The following is a 24776-nucleotide window of genomic DNA, read 5'->3' as shown; positions in this document are numbered from 1 at the left end:
CTTCTCGGGCCAGGTCTTCTGAGCCGCCCACCACTGTCTCCAGAGCAGCAGCTGGAGATGCGTCTGCTCTTCTCGAAGGCCTTGTCAACCCCTGACCTGCATCCTCACCACATTTTCTTTCTCTCTTTGGGGTCTCGCGTTGCTTTTTCATTTTCTTCTTTTTTCTTTCTGCATACAGTAAAACCTCGTTAATTCGGATTTCATAGGACTGAAAAAAAATGTCCGAATTAACCGAATGTCGAATTATCAAGAATATCAAGAAAACAATAAACAAATCCTTACTAGGTCAACACACTTTTATTTACCGAATGAAGGAGCAAATCCTATTTCTATTTCGCACAAAAGCAGTGCGGAAGCTGCAATTCTTGTCATCTCGTGACTGATTGGCTCTCCCATTGGAGAAGGCCTTGTGACTTCCTTCACAGCATGGCCGTGGTGCGTGTCTTCATCTGAGACACGCTTTTCACTTTTATGCACACATCCCAATTATTTTTTCGCCAGTGAGCTGGTCGCCAGCAGATCGTCCATCCGTCACGATATAGTCCGTGCTCTTCACCCTCGACAGTTTTGCACCAAGTCATAATGAAATCACTGTTTGCCACAACCGCTGGGACAAAACCACGGCCGCTGTTGATACGATCATGGTGTCATGAGTAAGGAGCAGGCAGATAAAGGAGAATGACGACAACAAAGAGTGCGGAGCGTTCCAAACGGCACGAGCTCTCGAGGCGCGTGACCCGAGCCATGATCGGGAGAAAAGCAGCTGGCTTTGTCTGTGTGGCTCCGGTCGAAGAAGGTTGTCTCGCCAGCACCATACTGGCGACGGGAGCAGCGGGTGTTTGGCTCCAGAGGCCGTGATGCTTGCATTCCGAGGCGTGGCCGTCAACTTCGGCGACGTTCGAGTGAGGCTCTTTGGACTTGCTGCAGCCTCTCACGGTAGTTCTGGGCATTCCAGTAGCAACCCCCTTCGAAGGCAGGCCAGCAGCTTCACACAAGACAGTCCCTGGGGTGCCTCGTCATCACTTGAGCAAGGCATAGGACGGAAGCGGCGGCCGAAACTGCCGCTAGGCCTAACCTGCCGGGCTTCGCTGCCACGTCATCGACGGCGACTGGGACACAGGCACTGTAGACAGGTGGATTGTCCGGCTGCTACACAGGCGACAACGTTTACAGGATCATCAGGAGTACCGACCAGGGACGAGACGCAACCAAGCCCAGTCTTTGAGGCAACACGGGCCATACAGAAAGTAAGAACATTCCCTTCATGCAGCGACGCAGCCAGAGAGGCTAGGGTGGTCAGACTGCGGTGAAGGTTGAGGACTAAGATAGGCAAAAAGGACAGTACAATGTATTCCTAGCTTTGTTTGTTGTTTAGTTAGAGTGGCCTGTATGGGTTTCTCGTATTTTCATGTTTAGTGCTGTCAATTATAAGCTAGGTTCCAAGAGATAACATCCGGCAATGGAAGTAGATAGATAGACCGGAAGTAGATGAACAATTTCAGACGCGTCGCGCCACCTTGTGGTGTCGTATGAAAATGTCGGGATGGCGGCGTTTTTAAACTTCAGGATCGTAAAAAACTTCTGCACCACACCGCACCTTTCGCAGGAACTGATGTTTGCTTCATTACGTGACGTAGCTCACCCTGCCGGCCACGTGAGCGCGTCAGCACTAGTACGTGCACTGCGATTGGGGTATCTGTCTTTAAAAAAAAGACGTTATAGTCTCTCCTATATCGTGTGTAGGTTCTGCGTGAGCACACATCACGGTGGCCGAAGGAGACCACCGACAATGCGCGGGTCGCAGACGCTAAGTGTAAGCGTGCTGCCCGCCAGGACCGCAAGGCGGAAAGAAATGTGAACCGTCCATGTGGCCCCGATCCCGCAAACTTGGAACGTTTCACCAGAGCAACGGTCAATCACCACATACACAGCTTCGCTTGTCATCCACCTTCACAGAGTGGAATGGCACTGAATTTTTTGGGAGGATTTTTTTTTCGTACCATTAAAACACGTACACTGTGACTAAGCAGCTTTGAAAGCACACGACTGATGTGCACACCAAGTCAGAACACTGCTTTTTTTCCGCAACTGCTTCGTAAGAAACCATGGCTGCTATCGACGCAATCATGGATGGCGATGAAGGCATGCAGTTGACGTGTGTACCCATAAAAACGAAACTACTGTTTGCTGCAACCGCTCTGGACAAAACCGTGGGGGCTATCGACGCGATCATGGATGGCGACTATGCAGTTATGAAGGCATGTGGCTAACGCTGGGTTATCATCATCATCATCAGCCTATATTTGTGTCCACTGCAGGACGAAGGCCTCTCCCTGCGATCTCCAATTACCCCTATCTTGCGTTAGCCTATTCCAACTTGCGCCTGCAAATTTCCTAACTTCATCATCCCACCTGGTTTTTTGCCATCCTCAACTGCACTTCCCTTCTCTTGGTATCCATTCTGTAACCCTAATGGTCCACCGGTTATCCATCCTATGCATTACATGGCCTGCCCAGCTCCATTTCTTCCGCTTATTGTCAACTAGAATATCGGCTATCCCCGTTTGTTCTCTGATCCACACCGCTCTCTTCCTGTCTCTTAACGTTACTCCTAACATTTTTCGTTCCATCGCTCTTTGTGCGGTCCTTAACTTGTTCTCGAGCTTCTTTGTTAACCTCCAAGTTTCTGCCCCATATGTTAGCACCGATAGAATGCAATGATTGTACACTTTTCTTTTCAACGACAGGGGTAAGCTCCCAGTCAGGATTTGTCAATGCCTCCCGTATGCACTGCAACCCAATTTTATTCTTCTGTAAATTTCTTTCTCATGATCAGGGTCCCCTGTGAGTAATTGACCTAGATAAACGTACTCCTTTACAGACTCTAGAGGCTGACTGGCGATCCTGAATTCTTGTTCCCTTGCCAGGCCATTGAACATTATCTTTGTTTTCTGCATATTCATCTTCAACCCAATTCTTACACATTCTCGATTAAGGTCCTCAATCATTTGTTGTAATTCGTCTCCGTTGTTGCTGAATAGGACAATGTCATCTGCAAACCGAAGGTTGCTTAGATATTCGCCGTTGATCCTCGCTCCTAATCCTTCCCAATCTGGGTTATGCGTGGTGGTAAATGCAAGAATAACGGCTTTAAGGGCACCAACAGGCACGAAACATGTCACGAAGTGTTCCGATTGTTGCTGTCATTCACATATGACTCCGCCGCTTCATTTCTGTTGGATGTTAGCACCGTACAGTAAAACCTCGATAATTCGAAGGTCGCCGGACCGCGAAAATTCTTCGAATTAAGCGGATTTTCGAATTAACCGAAATGAATAATAAAAAAAAGAAAACAAGCAAGAACTTGCCGCAAAAAAAAATCACCTTTATTTTCCATGTCCGAAAAAAATTACTCAATGTAATCACCGATGCGGGATTACTTGACGCGCTGGTTCGCCGCCCCTAGTGCCATGCTCTCCAGCTGGCTCAAAAAACGTAGCATACAAATATCACCCGCACTGCACTCAACAAAGTTGCGGACGATGTTCACGGAATCGATAACTGCCGCGAAAGCGGGCGTGGTGGTGCTTGACTCCAAAAATTTGGACTTGCTGGATATTCCGGACTTCAAAAATGCACCATCAGGGTTCCCATTGAGTTCATGCATTTTCGCACCCAATTTTTCGGACGAATTGAGACCCCAAAGTTCGATTTTGCGGACTAAATAGCTCTTTCCTAGCCGCGCTACCCAATCTTGGAGGCCGCCATGTTGGTTTTTGCACTGGCTTGAATTCCAGTGGCTCGCTGTATAGCCTCCAAGATTAGAACGCGCGCTATCAATAGAGAGCTCGCGCAATCCTCCAGTCTCGGAGGCGATGCCGTCGTTGTAACCATTTATTGTGGGATTTTTTTTTTAATTTTTTATTGCGACAGCAATTATATGGACACTTCAAGCGGATTTTCGCCGTCGGCGTCGCCGCCCTGAGGATCCATACAAAGTCCAAGGGCGATAAAATCATCGCCGCGCGCCCGCCGTATGTGCGAGTGACAGCGCGCGGGGGACGCGCGCTTTCATGGAGAGCGAACGCACGACAGAGGCGACTTCCTCCCTCGTGCGAAAGGCCGGGGAGGGGGGGGGGGGGGGGCGACTTCTACTCTTCTAACAACTGCGTACTTAGCGCCGGAGCGGTTTCTCGCGCGCAGCGTATCTTGAAAACGATCTCCAGACGGCTCTGACCTTTCGTATGGGCTGTGCTCTCGCCGCTCAGTTTCCGTTGCAGCGATAGACCGCACGAACCTTCGCTCGCTGCGGGCTGCGGCGGCCGCGCTCGCTCGTGCGCGCTGACACCACGCGTGTTATTTCAGTGAGTTTTTTTTTTTTTTTTTCTCTCAAGTTTCGGTTGCTATTTTGAACGTGGCGTGTACACCGAGCAGGTGTCTCGGAGACCCATGTCTCGGTGATCGGCGCTACCTCCTGTACCTTCGCGAGAGCTAAGCGGTGCGAAGCTCGTTTCTTGGATCTCCATGGCGAACTCCGTTGGCGGAGATTGCCAACGCGGTGGCGTTCGTGTCGACTGTACACGGAGACGACGTCATTGCTGCGCAAATCCAAGCAAGTCGATCCTCTCCAAGCGTGGTATGAGGCAGGGCATTATTAAAGATTTTTTTTAAGCCGCACTAATGACTTCTTTTTTTCGGCCGAACGAGTTTTCCGGACTATTTTTCAGTCCCCACGAGCTCGGAAAATCGGTTGGCGACTGTACAGAGCGCCCTAACCTAACCGCCGCACGTTGCTACTAGCCAGAAACTTCGAATTATCCGAATAGAGCCGCGCAGGCCATTCAAATTATCCGGTAGAATTTGCATTGAGAATGACGGGACCGCTCAAATTCTTCGAATTAACCAAAATTTCGAATTAACCGAGTTCGAATTATCGAGGTTTTACTGTATTTGCTCTTTAGCATAGCACATTTGCAGCGTTCCCTGCTCGCGAGTTGCGTGCATATTTGTGTGTAGGTAACAAGAACAGTGTGATTTGTGTGCAATGATGACAACTGTACATTGACTACCTGAACAGTGAGTTTTCCTACCTTCCATGAACTTTATGCTGAAAGAGCCTTGCCACGGAGGAGTGTATTCCATGTTCAGTAACCACCACTTGCTGTGGTGCAGGTGTGTGGAGCTTGACTGCTGGGATGGCAAAGGCGAGGACGAGGAGCCCATCATCACACATGGCAAGGCCATGTGCACAGACATCCTCTTCAAGGTATGTGCACAGCTGGGCATTATAAATTGAACATGGCTTGCTCTGGTGCACATTTAACGCACCTGAAAGCAGTTCTGTCCAAATGCTTGACAATACTGAAGTGGCCTTGTGTTGTTTTCAGCATGCGCAAATGACTTGCAGTTCCCTGCACTCTTGAAACTTCTAAATGAGAATTTTTGCCAGCACTGGTGGCATGGTTATAGTATGAATTATATTTGCAAGCACCAACATCTTGGACACTTTTGCCAGGCAAGGTCGTCACGTTGCCGTCATCCTTCAGGCTGATACCCTGTTTCCGTATTAATATGACTGATACAAATTGACCTATCATCAAACGAAACATCGATATCACAGTAGCTGCTTGGCAGGGCTGGTGCTCTGATTTGTTTATTCTTATCTGTCGAAACCTACAATAACGAAATCTCCGGGGAATGTGAAAAATTTTGCTTTCCTATTGTGCGCCACATGCTCTTAGTGCAAGAAAAAAACATGTGAGGGTGTGCCGAGAAGGATGGTGGCTTTCATTTCACGCATTGCGCCGTTGAATAGGAGGGTGGGGGGGGGGGGGGTTGCTACGGAGGGGATTCGAGCTTTGGTCACCGACTCCCGAATTCAACAAAATGGATTTTCTTTTGTCATTCAATTTTTTTTTTTTTTCGATTACCGAATAATTTGGAAATATTTACAGCCCATTCTGCATAGAAAAATGTATTGCAACTGTACTTATTTGCCTAAAATGTGAAATTTTATTACAATAAAATACAGTGAGGTAAAGTGATGATTTTACTGACTGTTGTATTGAGGTTTAACTGTACTATATTTTATGGTGTAGTGGAATCTCGTTAATTTGAACATGTTTAATTCGAACTTCCGGTTTATTTGAACTGACGCTGTGGTCCTGTAGAAATTTCGTATTTTTCAGTAAGCGAAAACACTCGGTAATTCGAATGCGTAAGCATTTGCGACAATTAGTTCAAACATAGCATGCTGCCGACTATGCTCTCAGCAGCTTACCAACTCGCACAGCGGTGCTTCTGATCTAACTGCACGCCGGCTGCTGCGTCCATCTCCCATTGTAAGTACCATATTTTGGCGTGTGTACCTGCACCAATTTTTTTTTTTTATTTCTAAGTTGGGGTGCAGTTTAAATGCAAATATTGCCTTATGGTAGTGAAAGTGTTGTAAAAGCTTTGCCTAAAAGTTTGGTTTCATGGCAGCATTTGCCACAGTGCAGTGAAGCCACACTTCTGGAACATGTCACTTGTATACTAGCTCTAATCACATGCGCCACCTAACACAGCACTGAACATAAGTATTATTACATTCAATATGCTTCCGTTAATTGGAACAAATTTCCAGGCCCTTTCAAGTTCGAATTATCGAGATTTGACTGTATTAACCAATAATGTGTGTTTTTTAGGTTTGTGTGAATATAAATTTTTCGGTTCGAAGTAAAGTCGAGGTGAATAGTAATTATAGTTGAATAATTTCAAAGTGAACGGTTCGAATAGTTGCAGGATTTGCATAAAACCTTGACATAGAACCCAGATGTTGGCAAATCTAGAAAAGTTGGTTCTTTACTTGCAAAAAAAGAAACAGGTTAATCTTTAGAATCTGTCTTTTTTTTTAGTGCATTATTCAGATATTTTTATGCAAAAATGCAAGTTCAGCATTTCTTACAAAGAAGTGCTACAGTTAAACCTTGTTCACACATGTGCTCTTGGGACTAAGGAACGACAACACAGTAGTGCTAACAATCAAAAGGACATTTATTGCACCTTTCATACACTAATACACACTAGCCAAATTACTACCAATAGAACATTCACATGGGTGCGCGACAAATCAAGGAACGACTCACCGCGACCGGATAGCGAGCGAATATGTTCGCCCCATTCTATGACACCAACGCCTAGTCGTTCACGTGTACGGTCACGCGAACGGTGGTGCGTTCGAACGATCCGTGTTCGTCCATACCGGTGCCCCGCTCCTAGCCACGCGAGATGGTCTCGCGAAGCATGGATCGGCGCACGCTAGGGACGTCCGCATCACTCACCGATCCCAACCCGAAGAGCGAGCGCCTTCCACCTTTTTCTCCCAAATCACCCCGCCGTTCGGTGGCGTTGGCATCGTGACCCTCGCGCCATCTCTCGCAATGTGCCGCAACCACTACGACCACCGCCGGCGCTTAGCCACGCGGAGAAGCCGGATTACGGGAGACGCGTGAGAGTCGCGCATCCCCACATCCCCCACAACCTTAAATCACTACACATATTTCTGCGAAACATGTGACACGGTCTATCAACGCGAACAGCGCGAACAAAAGTTAGTGCATGCTACAGTGGCCACGTCGAGGAAATGTCCACACACGTTATCCACAACATGCGAGCCGACATTGTCTCTGGGGTTCACCGCTGGCGTCCGTTGGTCACAGCACCATCTCTGCAGATTCGATGACACGACTCCAGCCCAGGACTCCGGAAACGGTGACACAGAAGTCGGCACGAGCGTCAGCAGTCACCGTGCCAGCAGTCATCAGCGGCGCGAGCAAGCGGCGCTTGCGCCGACGCGCCCTGCCAGTGAGAGCCGCTGGTGACTGCTAGCTCTTTTGCCAGGCGCCAAGGGTAGCGAGCCGGACACAGGCGGCCGCCGAAATCGCTGCGCCGAACTGGCCACAGGCATCTGCATCGCCTAGGGTAGCTCGATTGTAGTCCGGGGCAGCAGCGCTGACAATGTGCAGGTGACAGCAAACCATGGGTGACTCCGCTCACGCTGCGTACACTCAACGCACTCGACAAACACTAAAGTAGTGCAAGGGAGAGGAGAGGAATTCAGCATACGCATCGCCCATGTGGTACGATGTTCAATTCGACTAGCAAAATATTTTGGGCGGCATTTCAGATGCTAAGTTCACGTGAACAAAGCTTACTTTCTTGAGTCGAACAAATAATTTCAATTCGTGCGATGCGAACTAAGAGGGAACCAATGTGCGACACCTCAACACCACGGTCCACCAGGTTGTGTCCCTCAACGTGCGACAGGCAGCTTTGTAAAGCCTTGGGCTTAATGCGTCGCTACTTTGACAACAACCGGGATGTGGGGTCTCACACATGCTCTTGGGACAAAGGAACGACAACACAGTAGTGCAAACAATCAAAAGGGCATTTATTGCACCTTGCATACACTAATACACACTAGCCGAATTACTAACATTCACATGGGCGCGCCACAAATCAACGAAGTCCGACTCACCGCGACCCGATAGCGAGCGAATATGTTTGCCCATAGCCTCCTCGATAAACTGTGCCTGTCAAGACGCCGAGACAACAATAGGGAGGTGCCGTCGGCAGAGTTGCAAACTGCCGCCGCCCTTTTCGCTGAGGGCGCCACCGACGTAGAGTGCCACAGCGTCTCCCGTCTGTGCGGCGGGCGCGATGCCGACTGTTTTAATTGCTGCGATGGTGGAACAATGATCCAGCTGGGTGATCAGATCTTTGTTTATAATGCTGTAGAGAACCATAGTAGTGTCACGAATACAGTCTGTGAAAGTGCGAGCGTGCTTGCAGCAACTGTAGCGTCGAAGCAGATTGCGCGTCGCACGTAGCAAAAAAAAAAAAAAAAAAGAAAAACGCAAGTTTGTTTATTGTAGTTAATACGCCCTTAGTTACCGTGGTAAAGTGCAGAAAATATGTAAGTCGGCAAGCGTTCTTACAGCTATATCTTGTCGAAAACTGCTTCCGACGCTGCTCTATAGTGAGCCGTCCTTATAATCTTCTTCCTTCATTCATTCTTATAGTGAGCCGTCCTTCGGGCCTCGGCACACGTTAGTAGCATACTATTTTTACGACTTTCAGACAAGTTTTCCCCAAGTTCTTTTTAATCAGATGAGCGTTGTGACCGACGTGAATATTTATACCCAGAAACCTTTGCACTTTCTACCACGTCCGTGTGCCTTGGCGACCAGGAAAAAATATAGAAACAAATATTTAAGGACCTAGAAAAAGCGCCTCATGCCTTGAATAAGCAAGATGCGAGCAAATATTTTATTGCAAACGCTTTGTTGAACGATGCATGCAGCTCAGACATACAAAATCCCGAGTTGCATACAGTTCAGACATACAAAATCCCGAGGGCGCTTCTGTCACTATATGCGTTGCTCGAAGTTACATGTATCCACGTGAAGAAGTTCATGGTGCATTACCCGCACATGATGTCTGTGAACCAGCGTGGCCTCTTCGAATGTTTTTTTTTTTATTAACGTGATCGCACATGAAAAGCATCTAGCATTCACGGTCGCTCAGCGTTAAGCTCAGGTCCACGATCACGCAAGAAGGTTTAAAATGCGTGGACCACACTAACGTTGCTAGGTTTGACCGTACTGCACGAGAAAAACCGACAAAAACAATGCACCCGACTTGCGATCCCAGCAGAGGTAATGGAGAGACGGAGACGCGAGCACACGGCAGGAGTCATGAGCTAGTCTACGTCGGTGGCGCCATCTCTCGGTGGAAACGACCAAGAGGGATAAGGAAAAGCGACGGCCGATCGAGCGCCGTTTGACAGGCACAGAGTTATCAAGGAGGCTATGGTTTGCCCCATGCTATGACACCATCGCCTAGTCGTTCACGTGTTCGTCCATACTGGTGTCCTGCTCTTAGCCTCGCGAGACGGTCCCGCGAAGCGGGCCAGCGCACGCGTGAAGTGTTCGTGCGCGTGCGTGTTGGTCGCCAATACCAAGCCAAAGAGGAAGCGCCTTCGACCTTTTTCTTCCAAGTCACCCCGCCGTTCGGTGGCGTTAGCATCACGACACACGCGCCATCTCTCGCAATGCGCCGCAACCACTACGACCGCTGCTGGCGCTTAGCCACGCAGAGAAGCCGGATTACAGGAGACGCGTGAGAGTCTGGATATACCGAAACCTGGATATACCGAAATTGACAAATTCTCGAAACACTTCGTTATAAAGAGGATTTCGTTATATGCAGGTTCGACACAAAAATTCGAAAAAGAAACGCTTACTGTATTTACTGGATTCTAACGCGCCCTCGATTGTAATGCGCACCCGTTTTCCGTGACCAAAAGAGAGGGAAAAAAATCCTTTACTGTACCATGCACCTCATGCTTTCATACAGAAATACAACTATCACTCAAGATTTACTCCCAATACACTAAAGTTGCGATGAACAAAAAAGTCCCAGTTTCACCCGAAAGGCGAAGCATTGATTGCTACAGCAAATTAGCAGACAGCTATACGAAGTAAGGATAGTAGTTTTATCAGCCGTATAAACTTGTAAACATTCGCTGTTTAACTAAATTCGTAGACTAATGCCTAAGCACACGTACTACAGCACATGGTCGAAGCTACGGGATCTAGACTCGAAGTGCGTAGGAGGCAGCCATATTGAAATGCCGATGGCGATATGGTAGCGCAAATTTAGGGTCGCACTCGATTCTAATGCGCAGGCAATTTTTGGACCCGTTTTATCGGGAAAAAAAGCGCGTTAGATTCGAGTAAATACGGTCTGCATCCCTCACCGGGTCGAGGGATGCAGGCCCAGCTCGCGCATGCTCGCACGTCCGCACACGTGCGCTCGCTCTCACCTCGCAGTCGACGTGAATTCGAGCACGCCAAGCGCGCCGCCGTCGCTTCGCATTCCGTCGCAGCAGAGAAGGTGCTTCTGGTTGCTGGTCGCGCAAAAATGACAAAATTTTGGGCGAAATCTCTAGGTTGTCGGCAGGGAAAATTCGTTATTTCGAGGAGGTCTCCCGCTGCCACTTCGTTACGTAGAGGTCTCAAGTACATGTGCTTCTATGGAGTAACGGCGGGAAATAGAATAACTTTGTTATATCCAGGAATTCATTATATGGAGGTTCGTTATAAGCAGGTTTAACTGTATCTTGACTGCTCGACACTAGTAGTTTATGCTTGATTGCACAAGCTCAGCTTGATGGTCTTTGTCTGCACACGAGCTTAACCATTTTCGTTCTACAAGTGCACAGACGCATAAATAAAAAAATTCACAGTAACATCAGCGCGTGGCCGCACCCCAATTTCTCGTGGCAGCGCAGACTGCTATGCTGTGTTCTCCATTGTCAGTGTCGTTGAAGAGGTTGAGAACAGAGCAGCTGACCAGAGGTACGATGTGGATGATTCATGCATCCGCGAATAGAGACTGTTATTGCAAAGATTCGGGCATTGTATGCAGTTATTGTTGCGGGTCACATGCACAAATGTTTTTTTATTTATTTCCATGGTGTTATAATTGGTGGTGCGGCTTATACGCAAGAAAATACATGTATTCGTTCATTTTGAATGAATGCTTTGAAAACTTTGAATACTGGAATTTGGGCTGAAGCAAATATCGAATAACATAATATTCGATCAAATATTCGAAAATTTAGAATATTCGCACCAGCCAAGTGTTATTGACTCCTGGCCTGCCGCAGCTCACATCAATGCCTGTGGAGTCACCAGCTGTGTTCTCTCTTTCTGCATTTTATAAATAAATAATGAACTCCAGCGAAATGGTGCATTAGTGGCCTACTCATTGCAGTCTACAGAAGCATAGATTGAAAATTGAATTTTACTTTCGTGTCTCTTTAAAACTGAATCCTCCAACACTGTGTTCTTTGTAGGGGGAAATGAATTTTATTCTTATATGGAATACATTGAGGAAATCCTCGCATTTCTTGTGTTTCTCTGTGAATCGTTTCGTTCTTCCATAATAGTGGACGGATGTATACCTGGGTGTTTTGTGCTCTTTTCGTGCTTCTATCCACACTTTTGTCTAGGGCAGAGGTGGGACTAAACTTTCTGCCTTGGGGAACCCCACCTGTCTTCCCAAGGCTTGCAACACAGTCAGTTCTCTCCATTGCAGGATGTCATCTATGCCATCAGGGACTGTGCATTTGTCACTTCCGATTATCCTGTGATTCTTTCATTTGAAAACCACTGCTGGTAAGTCTACATGCTTGCGTAGTGCTTTGCATTCCCGCGCAAAGCGGGTTAACTGTTTAGAGACTCAGTTCATGTTCATTAAAAAGCCCCCCTCTAGATGCGTTAGTGAAGAAAAGGCAATGCTAAAAAAACTAAGAAAAACCAATATCTATCACTCATTTGTGCCACTGTGATGTGAATGATTACTGTTCAGAGTTCATGTTCCTCAGCTTGCTTCTGAATTTAATTGTACATCACAATGGCAACAAGAAAAAAGAGGTTGCACATTGTCAATGGACATTGTCAGGTAAATCATGTCAAAGCAAAGGGGGAAGCAAAGTGTTGCATTACAGGGTCATGTCCCATTCTGTCACTTTATCGTTGTTTAGTTGACATGTGCCAGGCCAAGTGGCAAAATATTTTTTCAGAAATGTGTAGCGTTACTTTAAATGGGACTTTCGCATGGAACTATTGGGGTGAACTTTCATGCATGTGCTCATATCTTCTGGAAACCAAATTGAGCCAATTGAATCAGAGCATGACTATGTCTTTTTTGCACTTTATTCTTATTGTAATGAATAAGAAGAACAGGAAGCAAGCAGTAGAGGGGCATTATCATCGATGTAGAACGCGAACTAAGATCACGAACTGTTGGCACCGAGACCGTTGTTCTCTTGGAGCTGCGTTGGTTTTTCGCCTGTCGCTTTCTGTTAATAAATCCCCTTATCAAAGTGGTGGAGGTGCGGGGTACCCTCCTCAGACCAGGAGCTCCAAAGCCGCCCGTTGCCCAACGCCACTCCGACAATGCCTGATGACGCTACCCAGCAAGGCGCGGCCCAATCTCCGTCGGTCATCGTGTCAAGCGTGCTGCGCCAACGCGATCCTGTTTTCTTTAGCGGCACCGATGAACATGACGTAGAAGATTGGCTGTCGTCGTTTGAAAGGGTGAGCGCGCACAACAAGTGGGACAACCCTACGAAACTTCGCAACGTCCTGTTCTACCTAACAGATGTCGCGAACCTCTGGTTTCGCAACCGTGAGTCGGACTTCGCCACTTGGACTACTTTCAAGACGAGCTTCGCGGAAGTGTTCGGTTGCCCCGCAGTGCGCAAGCTTCGCGCTGAACAGCGTCTACGCGGGCGGGCGCAGCAGCAGGGCGAAAACTTCACGAGCTATATCGAAGACATCATTGACTTGTGCAAGCGCGTGAATCCTTCCATGACTGAGCAAGACAGGATCAAGCACATCATGAAAGGCATAGACAACGACGCCTTTCAGATGTTGCTGGCGAAGGACCCGCGCACAGTGTCTGAACTCGTTAGCCTGTGCCAGAGCTTCGACGAACTACGTAAGCAACGCGTCTTAGCTCGGTGGCAGATGTCAACAGACGATTCCCTTGCCACATTGACCATCGGCAGCGACCACATTGCGCTCCTGGCCCAGATCAAGGAGCTCGTGCGCGAGGAAGTTGCTCGACAGCTTTCGTTCTTCCCGGCCACGCCAGCGCCTACGCACTACCTGACTCCTAACATTCGACAGGTGATACAGGAGCAGGTCATCGAGGCTTTGCCGTCTGCCTGCCAACCGACTCCTGTCGCCGCCCCACTGACGTATGCGGATGCAGTCATGAAGCCACGTCCTCTGTCAGTATCGACCCCTCAACCACCAGTTCAACCGCCCCTGATGCCGCTTTTCGGGGTACAGTCGCAGTGCGCAAATCCTTGGCGCACTGCAGACAATCGACCGATCTGCTACGCTTGCGGAATTCCGGGTCATGTTGCCCGCTTCTGTCGCCGGCGTTTCGCGGCGACCCCGAGTGCGCCGAGATATTCGGCTTACTCCTTCCGACCTCCTCATCGCACGCCAGAACGAGAACCTGAAGCCAGAACGAGAACCTGAAGCATACGCCCGCGATCGTCAGCCGACTTCCGATGTCCAACCTTTCGTTTCTCATCGGTCACCCCTCACCGTGACACCATTCTCTTTCGCCTATGCGTCGCCGGTCAAGTGCTCTTGAGGCAGAAAACTGACTGCCGCAGCTTCTGAGGCACGAGCTGCGCCGTCGTCCACCTGTCTAAGTCCTCGCTTGTCCCCGGCCAATGTTATTGACGTGTTTGTTGATGGTGTACGAACTTTCGCGCTTGTGGACACTGGTGCCGCTATTTCCGTAATGAGCCAGAAGTTTTGCTGCTCCATCCGTAAAGTGACGACGCCACCTTCAGGAGTGCACAACATATTCAACCCGTTGCAGCATGTACGGCCAGGGTGCTCACACAAGACGCAATCTACAGCGTTGAGTTTCTTGTGCTGGCTTCGTGTTCTTATGATGTGATCCTTGGGTGGGATTTTTTGTCGCGTAATCACGCCGTTATCGACTGCGCTCGTGCTCAGGTAGAGCTCTCTGTATTTTGCGAGATGCCTTCCGCCCATGTGCCCACTCCTGGTGATAGCAAGCTTTTCGTCACCGCCGATACTGACCTGCCACCTCACAGCGCCGTCATTGTTCCCGTTTCCTGTGCCGCCCTTCCCGATGCCACCGTTCTGTTCACGCCATCTGACATATTTGATCGCCGCCACAATACGTCACTGCCATTTGCCATCCTCGCGCTTCCACAGGATAATCCCGGACTACTCGTTTGCAATCCCAACTCAGGCTCTCTGACTTTGTACCATAATGAAACGCTTGGCCACATCCAGCCTGTTAACGTGAATCTTATCGTGCCCCTCGATCCCTCCGAGCCTGAGACAAACCATCAGCTGAACGCCCTGACACCTCACCTTGCGTCCGACGCCGTACCCTCAGATACTTTTCACTGTTCCATCGACAGCGACTTCGCTCCGGCTGAATGGACGAAGCTTCTTGCCCTTCTACACGAGTTCCGCACTTCATTTGATTTACCGCAAGCGTCACTAGGCCAAACTAATGCAGTGGTTCACACGATTGACACTGGGACTCGCGCTCCTTTGCGACAGCGCCCCTACCTTGTGTCATCTGCGGAGCGTCGTGTCATTACAGAACAAGTGGACGAGATGATTCAGCGCGGAGTCATCACGCCTTCTTGCAGCCCCTGGTCCTCTCCTGTTGTACTTGGCAAGAAGAAAGATGGCTCTATCAGATTCTGTGTGGACTACCGGCGCCTCAACAAGATTACTCGCAAAGACGTTTATCCTCTCCCTCGAATAGACGACGTCCTCGATTGCCTTCAAGGTGCCGAATTCTTTTCTTCCCTCGACTTGCGATCGGGATATTGGCAAGTCCTTATGGCGGAGTGTGATCGTCCAAAGACGGCGTTTGTCACACCGGATGGCCTGTATGAATTTACAGGGATGCCTTTCGGGCTTCGCAATGCACCCGCAACTTTCGAGCGGATGATGGACGGACTTTTACGCGGTCTGAAATGGAAGGTATGCCTTTGCTATCTCGATGACGTCGTTGTGTTCTCCCTGGATTTTGCCTCACATCTCGCTCGGTTACGCACAATTCTCCGCTGCCTTACAAACGCACGCCTTCAACTCAACCTGAAGAAATGTCACTTCGGGGCTCACCGTCTGTAGTCTCCGGGTTCTCTCAAGCCGCCTTTGTCGTAAGGCTTAGGCTTGACGGCCAACTCCCTTGTGCTTGCCTTGTACTACCAGGGTTTGGCGGTACAAGGACAGGCAGAAACACGACAACACACGATAGTGTAACAAGTATAAAAAGGGTTTATTGCTCCATGGGAATTCGCGTGGAAGCAGGCTATAGAGTCGACCTCGACGTTTGTCGGGGTTGATAGTGGTCAAACAAGGTAGGGTGCAACAAAGGAGGGGAACGAGATGGTTACCTGAGCTCCGTCCTTCGTCGCGGCTCGCAGTCTTCTCCCATTTCTCCGGCGTGCGCCGGTTGCGCCGAACGCGACCGCCCTGCCTCGTTCTGGGCTCGGTCCAATGAGCGCGGGGCTCCGCGTACACGTCACCGCTGCGTTTGCAACCGGTTTCCAAGAGGATCGCGCCACCGCACGAAAAGCCGTTTGGCTCCCCGAACGGGAAGAGGGAAAAAAGTGTCTGCTCTCCTCACTTCCGTGGCGCGCGTAAGGACGCGGGAAAATATGAACCTTCATAATTCCCACACATCTCACCATCCTCGGCCACGTCGTCTCCAAAGATGGAATTCTCCCTGACCCGGAAAAACTCCGTGCTGTTGCCAAATTTCCGAAGCCGTCTACTATCAAAGAGCTTCGAAGCTTTGTCGGCTTGGCCTCCTATTTTCGTCGCTTCGTCCGCAATTTCACGTCAATTATAGCATCACTTATGAAGCTCCTTGCCGGCCCCAACGACCTTTCTCAGTGGACACCTGCCTGCGACGTCGCCTTTGCGACACTGCGCCGCCTACTTACTTCGCCACTCAGGCTGCGCCATTACGACCCTGCTGCGCCAACCGAAATACATACAGACGCCAGTGGTATCGGTCTTGGTGCAGTCCTCGCGCAGCGCAAGCCCGGCTTCCCTGAGTATGTCATGGCATATGCAAGCTGCGCCCTCACCAATGTGGAATCAAATTATTCCGTCACCGAAAAAGAGTGTCTCGCGATTGTATGGGGCATGCCAATGATGGAAGACGTTTCACCATACACCTGATCAGCTGCAGCCTTTACCATGTCCTGCCCGCCCTTTTGAACGCATTGGGATCGACCTTTATGGACCGCTTCTGTGCTCTGTTGCTGGCAATCGCTGGATAATTGTTGCAGTCGACCATCTTACGCGATACACAGAAACAGCTCCACTCCCTGCGGCTGGTGCTCGTGACGTCGCTTCCTTCATGGTGCACCGCGGGAACTGCTCAGCGACAGAGGCTGTGTGTTTTTGTCCAACGTCATACAAGAGCTTCTCCACCCGTGCCGTATTGTTCATCGCACATCTACTGCCTACCACCCTCAAACCAATGGCCTCACGGAACGTTTCAACCGCACGCTGGGAGATATGCTCTCGATGTACATCGGTTCTGACCACTCCAATTGGGACGTCGTTCTCCCCTTCGTGACTTACGCATATAACACCGCGACACAGTCTACGACAGGCTTTTCACCATTGTTTCTTTTATATGGCCGTGAACCGTCCTCTACACTTGACACAATATTACCGTACCGCCCTGAATCCTCCGAATTCCGTCCGATTTCTGACGTCGCACAGCATGCAGAAAAGTGTCGTCAGCTGGCCCGCTCGTTCACGTCTGACAGCCAAGCCCTCCAGAAAGATCGCCGCGACAACGATCAGCATGTGCAGAGTTTTTCCATTGGATCCCTCGTCTGGCTTAGACAACCATTCAACTCTCCTGGCCTCACTCCCAAGTTTGCTGCTAAGTACCACGGGCCATACCGCGTCATTGAATACCGGTCTCCCGTCACTTATGTCATTGAGCCAGTTAACCCCTCCTTGGACAAGCGCCGTCTTGGTCGTGACACGGTTCACGTCAGCCGCCTCAAGCCGCATCACGACCCTCTCATCATTTCATCGCCTTGAGTCACCAGGGTGGCTCCCCTTCGCCGCCGGGGTTATTGTTATGAAGAAGAAGAACAGGAAGCAAGCAGTAGAGGGGCGTTATCATCGATGTATAACGCGAACTCAGATCACGAGCTGTTGGCGCCGAGACCGTTGTTCCCTTGGAGCTGCGTTGGTTTTTCGCCTGTCACTTTCTGTTAATAAATCCCCTTATCATTATAAACATCCCTCAATGCTGTTGAGGTAAAGTGATAATTTCATATCTTTATGTCTTTCACTTAAATAAATCTTTGTATAAACAAAACACGTTTTTCTTTCCATTGTGAAGTTGTGATCTGTTGTAAGTAATATGTTGATTATCAGTGCAAATGTTTAATGATTTAATGCTGGTGTTGTGACTTAAACAAGCTAGGGTTATCAACTGTGCATTTCTTTTTTACAGTTCCTGCACCAATGTAAAGGCTAAATAATGCTTCTCTGTTTCTCTCTCTGTAGCAAGAAGCAGCAGTATAAACTTGCCAAGTATTGCCTGGAGATTTTTGGTGACCTGCTGATTACTGAACCACTGCCAAGTTATCCGGTATGTTCACCACTTGTCGTTCCTAAATGTACACTCAGCTCCTTCAGTTTAGGCAGCCAGCTAGGTAAAGTAATGATGCACAATTTTCAACTTGTAGAAGCTGTACTACACGCTGCTCGCACATAAAAGTATGACATGTTTAGCTATGTGAAGGTTCGACACACTTATATTTTCATCTGATACTGAAGTTTGTTTGTAAACACGACACAGAACAAAATTTGCTGACGTCACATAGCAATAAGGCTAGCTAGCTAGTTGTGTATAAAATTTTCTTTGTAGATAATTATGATTATTTGATAAAGATTTCATTTCATCAGGAGCGTGTTGCTTATAAAAAAATGAGCAGGAGTGTTGCGCTCATATTTGGCAACCACAGTGATTGCAGGAATGGACCGAGCCAGTGTATCACACCCTGATGCGCACACCTCACGGGTACAGAAAGCGGTTTGTAGAATCTAGGGGCCATTTTTGTAACATTGCAGGAACATTCGACACTCCGAGTTAAACAAGAACTGGGGCATCTGCCCGGCCTGTTATGTACCGACATGGCCAATGATGCAGACGACGGGACAAGAGATGTACTACAAACTGCAGAGATGCACTGTTCTGGTTGCGTATCTTGAGCTCCATCATCTGCACCATTTGCCATGCCCGAACGAATGCCAGTTGGGTCAGCTTCAAACTACCACTCTGAATCAAATCTCTGACAAATGTTTTTATACCCCCTGAGTTTCATACTGCAGTTTTCAGAGTGCTAGAGTTTCATTTTTATTTATATGCATGAGACCAAGATGTGTCACGTAATTGAATGCAAAAAGCTGAAGAAGCAAAAGAAAGTCAGCAACCTGGAAAAGTTACAACGGGAGAACATGTGAGACCCACAGCACACCTGTTCCAGCACAAACACAAGGGGTAAATGCGAGAGGGTGGAAAACAAGTGCTTTCCAACAGTTGAACCATCTGTAACAGATGCCCTGAAAGAAGCCATTAGTTACAATGCATGCGCTTCTTCATTGGGGCGTACAGCTGGCCGCATTTAGAAGCAGCTAAACGTATATCCACTGAGAGATACAGTAGGATAATTCTGAACACAGTGCACCAACACTAGTGAAACGCACAAGGTGATCGGGTAAGCGAGCTGGAATTGTCTTTCTGCTCAACAAAACTATTGAAAGACTACAATGGAGAGTGAATAATACCTGTGTCACACGGGCACACTTGGAACGCCTTCCAGTCGATGGCCTTCGAAATGCCACAACTTTATCGATCAAAGTAGCTGTGCTGCTGCTACATGGCAGTTTTGAAAGGCCGTTGAGTGGTTCAGGTGTTTCTCGCAAAAAATGTGTGGCGCTGCAGACCTTTATTTTTGTTTTCATGTCGCCAAAAGTGAAATAATATTAAATCCACTTAAAAGCACAAAAAATTTATTTTATTTTTGTTTAAACATTTTAATAAATTGTTTATACATTGTTATACGTGTATGTTTAGTTTTTAAGCTGTTGAGTAGCGAAACTGTGGCAACGTTTGCGTCGTTCGATGCGGCTGCCGTTGTTCAAAGGCCATCAGGGTTTCGATGAAAGTTGGAGGGTGCTCCGTTGACTCTATAGACTATTGACTCGGTGGCCTTCGAAACCGCTTGTCTGGCAGCTCGAACTTGACCTTAATTAAGTCAACGGACTATCGGTTGGAAGGCCTTCCAAACACCCGTGTGACACGGGTATAAATTTAGTGTGGTGAAAAAAAAATTGAGGAACAGAAAGAAAGAATAACACCTTATTTCCTTTCAGTAGACACCTTTAAACTGTCATTCATGTGTTTATATGCCAAGCCCTCTGAAGTTGGCCACACACATTGCTCATTTTGTCATGTGCTACTTTACACTTTATACAATACATGATCACTGGCAGTTGCCAAGTGACGGCAAAGTGACAGTTGCAGGAAAAATTGTAACCCTTGTCATTTGGCGACTTTTGATTGGGCAGTTTATTGTTGTTTGCGGAAATATTATTTCCGCAGATGGGGTAATTTACCCACTTGTAAAATGCTTCACACAAGCAGTCCAAGGAAAAAGGTACATATTCGAAAGAATGGAAGTCCCCTTGAACAGAGGGCATTCAAGTGCTGACGAGAACTAGGTGTGAAGGCCCAGGGGAATTTCAGGGTCACCTTGTAGTAGTGAGCTTTGGTACTTGCAGTTGGAGCCAGCAGTACCGCTTCCAAGTCCCAACGACCTCAAGAGGAAGATTCTCATAAAGAACAAGCGACTCAAGCCAGAAGACGAAAAGCGTGAGTTTTTTTTTTTTTTACCATAGTTGGAACTTTCTAATGGGATGGCCACTGAACGCCTGATGATGTGGCCTAGATAAAACAAAAATTTCCTTCTTTAAAAGAAAGAGCAGTTAAAAGTGGGGACAGAAGTCCACTTCATTTATTGTGGTCCTGTGGCTGTACAAGACTTGGCCTTGGTTTAATTTTTGGCAGGCTGTGTTCGGTTGGCTGTGAGCTCAGACATTCATTTATTTGTGGTGGACGTTTGATTGTTCTTTTCATAAAGCATAGTTCCTTGAGAAGTGCAGTAATAGAGTAGCTAAAGCGAGTGTGAGACTACGGGGGACAAAGGTCACTTGCTGCAGTGTTACCATCTACACTCTCGCAAACATTTTCGTGAAACAAAATAGGTGAAACACGATGGGGATATTTGTTTCACGAACGGTGTTATATTTTGCACACACTGTCTTAACTTGATATGCGTTACAGTAATAAGGATCGGATAGTTTATTTTGACAGAAGATTAAAAAGGTGCAATGTAGCGTACAGTGCATGATCACTGAAATGAGCTGAAACCCTTCGGTCAAGGAATGAAGTTAAAGGTGACTTGATGTCGCCTGACTGGACCTCATCCCTCCACACTGCATGCAGCAGCCAACAGCATGCGGGTATTCACTCAAATACATATTATACTTAAGCATATATTCATACACATATACACATATATACACTAAGGATACACGCATGCACAACCATATACATATAGAAATACACAATAAAAATACATAAAATGCTGAACGTAACACACACCAAAATTTGCGCAGTTTCAAATAACTTTTAATATATGAACATTTCATTGCACTATTTGATATATACCATGAAAGACATGCCACAGACGTTTACTACTACAGAATAAGCAAGAGCGACGAGAACAGAATGAGCTATTGTTTAAATACGAGCAGTCTTGTTAGCATTTCTTTTATATGAAAGAATGGATTTACCACTGTATGTTGTTTCAGAATACTACTAATAAAGAGTAATAATAGCTTAGAATTTCTCTCGCGTGCATACATGGAGTTTCTGCACATACAGGCAGGGTCGAAAGTTTATGGGATGTGGGATCTGACATAAAGCAGAATACTTCCCCGAGCCAGGCCACTCGGCGTGGATTTCAACCTTGGTATGTTTACGAGCGTACGTGACCAGAATAATTTTAATGGCTGCGAGCTAAAACTTGACTGATGTTAGGCTTCTTCGCGGCACCCACGCCCCGTAAACTTTGGACCTTGCCTGGGCAAGTGTTTGGGGAGTGCTAGCATAAGAGAATGCAGACCTGCGAGCCTTTTTATTTTACCAGTACTCTTGATAACATGTTGAAACCCATTATTCGTAGCAGTATCTAACATTCATGGCTGGACAATGTGGATGGACCTAGGCATTGCCTGTTTATTACGAATGCTTAACATGTTAAAATTTTGAAGGCGGGGGGACCAACTAGCAACTGTTTCAGTGCCATATCAACAGCTCAAGGTTACAGAAGTTAACTAAGCATCAAATGCAAAGATAAAGACATACACATTAATGTTTACATGCCTTTGCTTTATGCTAAGTGATGTTGGATAGCCATGCTAAACTAGGCAGTGGACAGCAAGTCATTTAGATGCCATAAATTATTTTAAAACATTATGAAAAGCCAAGTTGTATGGGTAAGGGCAGGATGTTGAGCAGCTCTGGTTGCCGAAAGAAGTCAGCGCCTTCAAGAATGTTCATGATAACAATGCCGCATTAGGTGGGTCTTTTGTTTGATTACTAGTCGTGTGAAGGGTGGCACAAATTACGAACCTGTTCTTTAACTGCTCGGGAAGGTTGGCTGAGATGCACCATGCGGAACAATTTGTTGTTGTCACGATAATGACATTACGTTGCGGTGGTGTTGCAGGTGAACTGGAGCTCTGGCGGAAAGGACAGCTTCAGAATGACGATGAGGAGGAAGAGAAGGAAGACGCCTCGGTCACCATCATCGCACCGACCGAGGAAGGCGAGGGAGGTGAGTGCTGGGAGGACAACCTGAAGCTGTTGCTTACTCCACTTGAGGAGTGCTTTTAATTTGCTTAATACGCGAAACTGTTTGCGTGTACCCAGAGCCCTGCACACTCCATGAGGTCGACAGTAAAGGTAGTGGGGAAATAAGAGTTGTATTGTGATTTACGAGAGTATACGCATGTTATGTAGAAGCTACCTCCAGCAAATAAGTCTGTGAAAACTAGTGTTTTTCAGTGACATTGGCCAGCAAACAAAGCTGTGAGCATTCCTCACATGTGGGCGCAAGCAAGACGTGAACTTGTTTTATCGTGCAGTTCTAGCTTTTGATTTGTTTGTTTGTTTGTTCCTCAAAGACCCCATGTCGTGGCCACTACATGAGGGATAGTTTGATGCTTCAGTGAAGTATGTATTCAGTGGCAGCCTTGAAATGAAGTGGGTCGGAGTAGAGCACAACATCAGTGGGAAGGTCATTCCAGTCCCAGACAGTCTTAATGGAAAAAGGAGTGGAAGCACGTACAGCAAAATTCCGAGCAAGCGCCCCCACCCATGCAAGAGCACCCCCTCAACTTCACAGCGAATTTCAAGTTGCCGCGCTGTTTCGTGCATTGAGCACGGAATGGTAGCTAAGGTTGTGGGGGAGCACACGCTGCCACCTTCTCCCGCGGGCGCTCGCCCGTCGCCGGCGCACGGAGCGCCCGCGACAGCAGCCGGGTGGACATCTCGTGCGCGCACACCGCGCGCTGCGGGAGCCGGGCGAACACGGGAGAAATGCACTTTGCCCTCTCCCGGTTCTCGCTCGCCTCTCGCGACGCGCGTGCCGCGCGGGAAGAGGGAAAGTATCCGGCGGGCGAGGAGGACACTCCCCTCGCGGAAAGGCAAAAAGGCATAAAAGAGCGCGACCGAGAGACCCCCGCCCTCTCTGACCTCGCTTGACCTTCTGCCTGGACGGATTTTACCTGCTGAAAGCCGTGAGTGACCTCGTTCGCGTGACTACCACACGCGACGAGGCAAGCCTATTTTATTAGTTGTTATACAGAGCGGACTTCCCTCTACAAGTGTGTTTTATTGCTGACAGCAATAAACGTTGTTGAGTTGACTCGCTGGTTGCCTTATTCGCCCGAACCCTACGTAGCTGCGATTACACGCGCTACGGGTTGGGGAAGACCCCCACATTTGGCGCTACCAACGTGGTTCGAATTCGGCAACACGGCGAGTTTTCTTTTCTGTTTTTTGGAGCTGGGACTACTGAAGTTGCAGTAAACAATGGCGACGGGCTTGTCTGACTTTCCAGATTTGTTCATGTTGTCGGAGGTCGCGGCAGATAATCAGAGGCCTAGTGCTAACGCGGCGGCAGCTTCCGAACAAACCGGTAGCTTTGATTTTGAGTGTTTCACGTGGAACAGTCGGGATCGCGGAAACGCCACGTTGGCAGGGTTTAGGCCTGAGAGTAGGCCTAACACGCCTAACACCTCGCCGCGTCGTCCCGCGGACTCAGAGCCACCTATGCCTCTAAATAGTTCGACGCAAGCTGCGGATGCGTCCGAACCTTCGGGCGGTAGTATTCCGTCAAGCGAAATAATGCTGCAGAATGCGCTGCAAGTCATGCAGAGCTTAGCCGGCGCCCTGCAGAACACCATGCGGGCCCCGTCGCAGAGCGAGCGACCACGAATTAAGGTAGACATGCCTACCTATAGTGGGTACCACGATCGCACTAGTGCAAACGAGTACCTCGACCGTCTGCAGTATTATCAGCAAGCAACAGGGCTTTCAGACGCCGAACTTCTCGCGCGCGTGGTCCCTGCTTCACTGACTGAACAGGCGGCTCGTTGGTTCCGACTGGCCGGACACAGAGCCCGCACAGTAGAAGAGTTCCGCGCGAACTTCCGCGAGGAATTTCTTCCGGCCAACTACGAGTGGCGTTTGAGGAGAGAGTTGGAGTTGCGTACCCAGCATCCGGACGAGTCCCTGCTGGAGTATGTTCGAGCGATGGACGAACTTTATCGTCTCGCAAGTCCTCTCGCCACCGACGCCGATAAAGTCGAGCGCGTCACACGGCAAGCGCACCCGACTTTCGCGGCCTACTTCAGGGGATGTAGGTACCGAGACTTAGACGAGCTCGCCACCGAAGCAAAGCGCATCCAAGGGGACATCCTCGCGGCGCGAGCATACCGTCCGCCTCCACCCGCCGCGCTGTCACTCGAGCCTCG

At 48.4% G+C, this 24776-nt stretch overlaps 1 protein-coding gene across 1 annotated transcript in view; it reads left to right on the top strand.

Annotated features, from left to right (window-relative positions):
• LOC119458664 (1-phosphatidylinositol 4,5-bisphosphate phosphodiesterase-like) overlaps window positions 1-24776 on the top strand; it is a 134629-nt gene that overhangs the window by 51220 nt on the left and 58633 nt on the right. The window contains exons 13-17 of the mRNA XM_049671340.1: window positions 5173-5266; window positions 12145-12224; window positions 18174-18258; window positions 20454-20544; window positions 22466-22573. Of these exons, the coding sequence (XP_049527297.1) occupies window positions 5173-5266; window positions 12145-12224; window positions 18174-18258; window positions 20454-20544; window positions 22466-22573 (458 nt within the window). The remainder of the gene's footprint in view (window positions 1-5172; window positions 5267-12144; window positions 12225-18173; window positions 18259-20453; window positions 20545-22465; window positions 22574-24776) is intronic.

The sequence above is a fragment of the Dermacentor silvarum genome, chromosome 7, assembly GCF_013339745.2.
Source record: "Dermacentor silvarum isolate Dsil-2018 chromosome 7, BIME_Dsil_1.4, whole genome shotgun sequence".
NCBI lineage: Eukaryota > Metazoa > Arthropoda > Arachnida > Ixodida > Ixodidae > Dermacentor > Dermacentor silvarum.
The sequence above is the reverse complement of the archived record's forward strand: the minus strand, read 5'-3'. Positions and strand labels throughout refer to the sequence as shown.